The sequence below is a fragment of the Triticum dicoccoides genome, chromosome 1B, assembly GCF_002162155.2.
Source record: "Triticum dicoccoides isolate Atlit2015 ecotype Zavitan chromosome 1B, WEW_v2.0, whole genome shotgun sequence".
Classification (NCBI taxonomy): Eukaryota; Viridiplantae; Streptophyta; class Magnoliopsida; order Poales; family Poaceae; genus Triticum; species Triticum dicoccoides.
The window spans coordinates 12,642,647-12,651,159 of record NC_041381.1 but is presented as its reverse complement, the minus strand read 5'-3'; the positions used below and the strand labels follow the sequence as shown (position 1 = coordinate 12,651,159).

The following is an 8,513-nucleotide window of genomic DNA, read 5'->3' as shown; positions in this document are numbered from 1 at the left end:
GAGATTTTGTAGCATAGCCATCTGATTAAAGAATAAGTTTGGAAAAGAAAAGGATCAACAACTATCTCTTCTCATGAAAAATAAATCAGCACCACGCTCCCTCTGAAACTAAAGAGCTTGTCCATTTGCTACGAAGACGGAAAGCAAGAACAAAATTCCAAGAGAAGAAAACAAGCAACCTCATTAGCGCGTCTTCGGCTCCGAACACGTCCTACATGGGAAGCAGAGACGTCGCTGGAGCTGCTCGTCTCCTTCTCCATGGCTGCTGTCGAGCCTGTAAATACGTCACAGCAGCAAGTCGTGTCAGATCAGTTTCACCCAAAAAGGCGAATTCTCACAGCAAGCGGTAAAACCGAGAGGGGCACCCCTGCTGTCAATCACCAATTTGGCTCAGCCAGTGACTGCTTTACAAACAGATGATCCGCGGAACAGACAGACCCCGCGCTGTTGGGAGACGAAACTCTCAACTCAGACAATAGGCAGCATCTGTGGGCAGCGGTGGACCAGCCAACCATCCACCTCCAGCATCCTTGGCGTGGCGCGGCACGGCAAGCAAGCGTTTAGAGGGTCGTTGCCCCCACGCAATAAACAAGCAGCACGCAATAAGCAAGGGAGGGAGGGACACGTCGCTGTCGGGGTCACTCGCCGATTATTGGTTGCTGACGGCAACCGCTGACCTGCAGCTACCTCCAAGCCATCCATCAACCAACGAGCAGAGTAAACAATCTCAGCATCTCCCCCGGAAAGGGCAGAATCTGCGCAAAGCAGCAGCATTCCGTTTATGCTCCTGATATGTTCCCCGCTTCGGGATTTTAAGAAAACGCAGAATAGCTCCGGAACCAGCAGCAGTGAGCTCGGGGTCGGGGCAGCAGCAGCGCCGGGCTGCGGCCAGGGAGGGGAGGGGAGGGGATCCCCCGCCGCGTGGACGGGCGGGGAGCGGGAGGGGGCAGACTGAACTCACCGGGGAGGGGAGGGGAGGGGAGCGGAGCGGAGGCGGGTTCCCCGAGGGGCCGGGGAGCGAGCCCCTGTCGCGGCCCCCTCGAGCGGGCGGGCCAGAACCCTAGCTCGGCCCGGCGGCGGCGGCGGCGGCGGCGGCGGCGAGCGCAGCGGGGGGGCTGTGGGTTTGAGTGGGGGCGTGCGTGGCGATTGATTGTGCTGCGGCCGCGTGTGCGCGTGCGGGGTGGGTGGGGATTATTATTCTTCCCACTTCGCTTTGCGGCCTTGTTTATGCAAAAGCTCGCTCGCTCGCTCGGTCGGGGGAAAGAAGAATAAAAACGGAGCCGATTTCAAAGCGGGTCGCATCGGATCCGGGGGCCCGTGGGCCGTGGGAGGGAGGGAGGAGGATCCTCTACCGTTCGGCACTCTGCCGTTCTATCACTGACATGTGGGACCGTTGGAAACCTGGACCACGTGTCGCGGCAGAGGAGCCGCGTCCCCGTGGGAGGATCCTCTACCGTCCTACGAGCAGGTGCAAAACGTTAGGGGGTTGGCCTCATGGCGGCATGCGACTTCTTGTGACCCTCATGGCAGCATGCGACTTCTTGTGACCCTTATGGCGGCATGCGACTTCTTGTGACCCTTGAAAGGTAAATATAAGGTACTAAAACTCTATAATGTGCATAGACTCCTAATAACGCTATTTTTAAAAACCACAAGCTCCTAAGGGCCAGTTCTTTTCGCTCAATTGTAAAGAATTACTGCCCGGAGAAGCATAATTACAAAAGAACTCATCTCTGCCCCAGAAATTGTCCACAATCATCTCACAATTGCAAGTGCAATCTAGAATGGCCAATTTTTGGCAATTCTCGTAATTCTGGGCAATCCCGCAAAGTAAAACTGTTCATTTTAAACAAGTACCCCTATTGGGCACTGAAATTACGGCCAAAATGCCACTCCCCGACCCAACAGACCCGAGCGCAACTCCTTCCTTCTTTGTCCGCACACTCCTTTCGTCCCCAACCTCTGTTTTGCTAGGGTTGTCGCCGCCATGCTGCTCCCCGCCACCGGCCGCCGCTGCTGCTCACCACGGAAGCAGGACACCGCCCCGACCCGGCCACCCTCCTCATCGTCTCCTCCTCGCCCGGATGCACCTCCTCGAGTCCTTCCCCGCCCGGCCCGAGCTCCAACGCGAACCACCCCGACCCGGCCGCCCTCCTGCTCGAATCCTCCCCGGCCCGAGCTCCAACGCGAACCACCCCGACCCGGCCGCCCTCCTGCTCGAATCCTCCCCGGCCGGCCCTCCCTTCCCTCCGACCGAAAGCAGGCTGCCATCCACCGCGCCCAACTGCCCCTTCTCCTCTACGGCCAGCCACCAGCCCACCACCTGGCCTGCTGCTGGTGAGTTCCCCTCTATCTCCCTCTGTCTCTTCAATCTAGGGGCATTACAGACATTTCAATAGACAACTCATATAATAATCACAGACTATAATCACAGAAAAGAATTGGGCAAGCAATTCTGTGGCAAACAATTATGTGGGCAGTTTCAGAATTATAATTCTCCAGAATTATGATGCGAAAAGAACTGGCCCTAATACTAGTAATGCGAACCGTGTTGTTTTTCCTACATCACATATATATGATCGTATTATGTATGAGTGCGCTATCCGTTGCAAGCAGGCCCACATGATATACCACTAGAAGGAGGGTTGGACGCGCTTTGCTACGCCGCTGGTGCTGCCGGGTTTCTTAAAAGAAACACTCACTCTATTTCAAAGTATAAGGTGTATTACTTTTTTTTGAACCGGGCAAGACCCCTTTCCATTACTGTGACATAACGGAAATACAGCAGTCCAACGAGGGAAGAAAAGGGGAAAGCGAGTTCAAGCATCGCCGGGAAACCCACTGTGAGCACTCGTCATCGAGATTACCCACCGTGGGGCGAAAACCCGACGACACCATAATATCAACATCTAGAAACCCAGGCCTACAGCCCCAACAAAACTCACACACTGCTCACCACAACTGAGCAACAAACGACCATGCCCACGCAGGGGGAAAGTTTAAGCAAGGCAGAACATAACTAGTCCAAAGCGACTCGGCATCACATGTCCTCCGACCAGAAGAGTATCAGCGCGCCGTTTCTTCAGTGTTTGCCGCGCAGATTCTCATCATCATCGACACATTCTCATTCAGCATCTTTGCCCCGTCTCTCATGGTCGCCGTGTCTTCTTGTTTCAGCAGCCTTGCCCAATAACACATTAGAGCACAAGCCGTAAAAACACATTCGAATGGGTTTTTAAGAGGTTTGAACTCAAAAGTGGCCCTGTTGCGGCTGGTCCAAATCGCCCAACACACAGCGGCTATATCCACTATGTAAAATTCTTCACCACCAGGGAAGAAAGTAAAGCACCACACATAAGCTTGCCATATACTGTCAGTGCACAGATCCGTGCCAAACATGCATGCCACTGTTCTCCAAGTCACCCTCGCAACAGGGCAAGTAAAGAACAAGTGCTGTGATGTCTCACGACCACCACAGAAGGAACATTTAGGATTTCCTTTCCAACCACGATGCCTCATCACATCTCTGGTCAAAACAGCGTTTTGAAAGAGTTGCCATCAAAAAAATTGAATCTTCAGAGGAATTCTGGCATTCCAGATCCATCTGTAATCACATCCAGCAATATTGTTTTCCAGGAAAGAGTAAACAGATTTAGTGGTGAAGGAATTTTTTCCTCCCAGACCGCACTTAATCACATCATTGTTCCCCGAAACACAAGCTTCCCTTGCCATGTTACCCATAGTTGTCCATTGTTCACTAAGATCATTAGTTAATCTTCTTCTAAAGAAAGAAGAGGGGTCAACTGTCAAGCATTTTTCAACAGTGCACTCGGTATAATTGCATATAGAGAATAAGCGAGGGAATTGTTCAGCCAGAGGAATATTATCCCCAATAGGGTCAATCCATAGCCTGAAAATATTACCTGATTGAATCAGCACCCTCCTGCCTGCCATATAGAGATATTTTACTTTCATAATGGCCTTCCAGCATCGTGAGTCATTGTTTTTCATCTTGACATCAGCCACAGTGGCCCTGCAAAGATATTTAGCTCTCACAATATCCTCCCATAACCCTTGTTTAGTTTCCAATTTCCACCACCATTTAATCAACAGACTTAAATTCTTTTTATGAAGATCTTTCACACCCGATCCCCCTTTGTTCTTAGATCTACAGATTCTAGACCACTTGACAAGGTAATAACGCTTCTTATTTTCAGTCACGTGGCAGAAGAATCTCCTTCTGAGGCATTGCCCCCTAGTCCAGAATCACATTTCTTAATGTATCTGGCCTCCAGGAAATCCCAATCAGCAACTCTTAAAGAGGAATAAGTCACTGGCACTCCCAGATACTTCATGGGAAAGTGCCCAATTTGGCAATCAAAAATATCAGCATGGGTTTTAAGAATTTCATCATCCCCCCCCCCTACACAAAGAATTTCACTTTTTTGAAAATTGATCTTAAGCCCAGACATGAGCTCAAAAATGTACAGCAACAGTTTCATGTTGATAGCTTTATCTGGATCATGGTCAATACACAGGACTGTGTCATCTGCATATTGTAGAATGGCCACTCCATTATCAATAAGGTCCGGGGCCAATCCAGTAATCAAATTATTTTTCTGAGCTTGCAAAACCATTTTGCATAAGCATTCAACCGCTATATTAAAGAAGAATGGTGACACAGGGTCGCCCTGCCTAACCCCCTTAAAACTCTTGAAGTATGGCCCCATGGTATTGTTCAGCTTAACACTGACTGTACCATCAACCAAGATGCTTTTAATCCACTCACACCAAGTGGTACCAAAACCTCTCATCTCAAGACATTCCAGTAAAAAATCCCAGTTCACCTTGTCATATGCTTTTTCAAAATCAAGCTTTATAACAATCCCCACTTTCTTTTTGATGTAAGTATGGTGCAAAATTTCATGCAGGGACAACACCCCATCCATGATACCTCTATGTTTAATGAATGCATTTTGGTGCCTACTAAACAACTTATCAGCAAGAGGGATCACCCTGTTATCAAGTACCTTAGTGATCAGCTTATAGGGGCATCTAAGCAAGCATATATGCCTAAACTGCTGGATCTTATTAGCACAACTAATCTTGGGCAGCAGGGTTGTAATGCCATAATTCAATCTACTGACATCAAGTTTCACCGCATGAAAAGCAACAAACAAACCCATTATATCATCCTTCACAAAATCCCAACAGTGCTGATAAAATTCAGCAGGGATATTGTCCGGGCCCAGAGCCCTATTACTTTTCATAGAAAACAAAGCTTTCTTTTACTTCTTCTTCTGTAAAAGGTTTATTAAGAATATCATTATCTAATTCATCGAGCTTCTCTTCTTCTCCCCAGACACTAGGGTCTAGATGAAACATGTTCCCCTGAGCTGGACCAAAAAGATTTTTATAAAAATCAGTAGCATGTTCCAGGAGTTTCTCGGTCCCCTCAATCACCGTGCTCCCAACATTTAGAGAGTGGATTGTGTTCCTCCACTTATTACCATTAGCAATCTTTTAGTAATAAGCGGTATTACGATTCCCCCCTAAAAGCCATCTTCCATTGGATTGTTGCAACAGAAACAATTCCTCATTAATAAGTATTTCATTCAACTCCACAAGTAAATCAGTTTTCCTACAAAAACTTTCCTGGTCAATACATCCTCCCTCTTCTAGCTTCTCAATAGAAGCAAGTTCATCTCTAATCTCCTGCTTCCTTTTCTTCTCACGACTGAATTTTGACCCCCATCCTTTAAAAAAAATTCTTGAACTGAGTTTGATATTCAAAATATCAATAGGGTCGGTAGCATTCACATACTGTTTCCATATTTTATCAACAAGAGGGATAAAATCCTCAGATTTCAGCCAGCTCAATTCAAACCTGAATTCTCTTTTTTGTGGAGCTCTGGCAACATGGTTATCAGAGTACAATAAGAGAGCATTATGGTCAGACACCTCCCTAACAAGTTGTTTCATATTAACAAGAGGAAACATATCCTCCCAATCGTTGCTCATTAGAACGCGATCTAGTTTCTCTAAAGTAGGATGAGCCTGATTATTGGACCAAGTATATGCCCCCCCACTCATATGTATTTCATTCAAGCACATAGTATTAATGATTGAGTTAAATAGATCAGAGTGGGCCGAGCGACGCCATCGTTTGTTTTTCTCACCACTATGTCTGAGGATATTGAAAACACCTCCGATTAATAATGGTGTTTGAATATGGCAGCAGAAATCTGCAAACTCACTGAGAAACTCATTTTTATCACACTCATGGGCCGCTCCGTAAACAGTACAAAGGGTCCAAATTTTCTTCATATTGATATCATACAATGATGCCTGAAGAATAAACCTACCTTTCCTCCAAGCAATTACTTCAAACTTGTCCTTTCTAACACCACATAAAATGCCCCCAGCTTTGTCAATAGAAGGAATCCACTCCCACTCAAACAATTTATGAGGGTCGAGCTTTCTGAAATAGCTTTCCAGAAAATTATTTTTTAAAGTTTCTTGTAAACATAAGAAATCAAGGGAATGGTCACTAATGATATGGGATAGGCAGGTTTTCATCCCTTTTTTACCTGCCCCCCTACAATTTCAAAAGAGACCTATCATTTAATTTTCTTCCCTCTCCTCCCCCTTCTAGTGGCCCTGTTATTATGGGCAGGGCTGCCAGGTTATTTTCTTCCAGTAAGATTTTGACTTCTTGTAGTGGGTCTAGAGATAGCCACTTGCACTCTAGGGCTTCTTTTTTTTCTAGACCGAACTACATTAAAGGAATCATCCATATCCTCATCTCTATCACCCCACTCAGTGCACACAAGGGTTTGATCTCCTTTTCCATCAGTGATATACATCACTTCCTCTTCTATCCTCACACTATTCCCCCTCATTTTTGTAATTCTCTCTCCTGACAATTTCTAGTTCTCTAATGATGTCCACATTGGAAAAATTATTGTCAGGAATAGCAACCCCCATTTTTGAGGCTCTAATCATAAGCTCGGGATTAGATAATGCATCAAAAGAATTATGGTTTGTGGAGTTACCTTCCAGATTTCTCTTCTTAGAAATAGCCACAAATTTTTCTTGCATCCTTCCCTCCATATTCTGCATATTCCTCTAGCTGAATCTCTGAACCTCTTCGGATACAAGAGGAGGAGTAGGGATCACCTCCCCCACATCCTCAGAGGAAGAGTCAAGATATTGTACCATGTATTCGGAGTTCCCCATCTTGGAAATCTCCTCTCCATCCATTTCCATAACATGTTCACATTCACATTTTCATTTAAATGAACTATGTTTTCATGAGGCATGACAGCGTCACCGGAGCTTTCAATGTTTTCATTTACCTGAATCTCATCAGCATTATGCTTGGCATCATCAATACCCAGCATTGCTTGAGAACCATGCAAATCCTCTTTGTTATAAGCCTCCATAGCTAAAGTTTCAATCAACAGAGTATTGTCCTCCGATTCATCAGTTTCTACATTATCTTCCTCCTCTGCATCAGCAGGCATGTCGTCCCCATTGTTAACATTCTTAATACTTCCCTCATTTTTTCCTTTATTTCTAGATTTAGGGTCAGCTTTGCCCCAGGCAGCTGTTTTCAAGTGAGGAGACTTTCTTGCATCTGAACCCACCTAAACAGCATCTCTTTCTCTAACTGGATCTCTCACAAGCACTTTCTCAATCTCATAAAAGAAATCAAAGAAATGTGTGCCCAACACTGCCTCAGCAACCCCAGGGAGCTCGTCCACACAACGACAACCCAGCCGGACCCTGACAAATTCAGGCTTATGTAGGGTGGCCATGTCGATTTCAAGTGGGACACCCACCAGGGAAGAGACATATGCAATATTTCTTTCATTCCTCCTTTCTAGAGGTACATTAGCAACTTTAACCCAAGCTTCCTCCATAACTCCCTTTGCCCCAACATTAGCTGACCAGGGAACAATTTTAACAACCACACCACATGACTTAAGAGTCATCCTATCATTATAACATGCTTTTTTCACATCCCTTTGGTTAGGAAATCTCATCACATAAGTATTGGGGCCAATGGTCCGAGCAGTGTAGTGCCATTTGGTTCTGATATAATCAGAAAAGGCCCTCTTCTAACTCCTTAACACTAGCTTCCCCCTCTATGACAGTAATAACCACACTAGTAGATCTTTCCTTAAGCTGCTTAGCAGTGCATGAATCGGGGATGTAAAAGAAACCCTGGCCCTTGGCCTGAAAAGCACACATAGGAGCAATGCACTCCCAGGGCAGGAAAGCAACACACACAGATGCTAAGTGACCCATTTTACTGCATCTCTCACAGAGCGCTTGCGGACAACCAACATGAGTGTGGCTAGTGGCTTTGCAGATAAGACATGGATCATAAGCCTTGGAAGGAAGCACCTGACCAGGAGGAAACGCCTAAGATGCAGCTTCAGGCATCTATTTCTTCTTGAACGCGACCGCTGCTTCAGATCCGGGAGGATTAGGGTTTTTCTCCACCC

The 8,513-nt window shown here is 46.4% G+C and overlaps 1 protein-coding gene across 2 annotated transcripts in view; it reads right to left on the bottom strand.

The window, feature by feature from the left end:
* LOC119315920 (phosphatidate cytidylyltransferase 1-like) overlaps nt 1-1,091 on the bottom strand; it is a 6,615-nt gene extending 5,524 nt beyond the window's left edge. Inside the window, exons 1-2 of one of the 2 annotated variants that reach the window (XM_037590363.1) lie at nt 962-1,091; nt 180-274 (exon numbers count right to left, since the gene is read on the bottom strand). In XM_037590363.1, the coding sequence (XP_037446260.1) occupies nt 180-260 (81 nt within the window). In that variant the 5' untranslated portion in view covers nt 261-274; nt 962-1,091. Of the gene's footprint in view, nt 1-179; nt 275-365; nt 808-961 lie in introns of those variants that run through there. The other variant, XM_037590361.1, reaches the window with a different exon arrangement.
* Nucleotides 1,092-8,513: the final 7,422 nt, after the last annotated feature.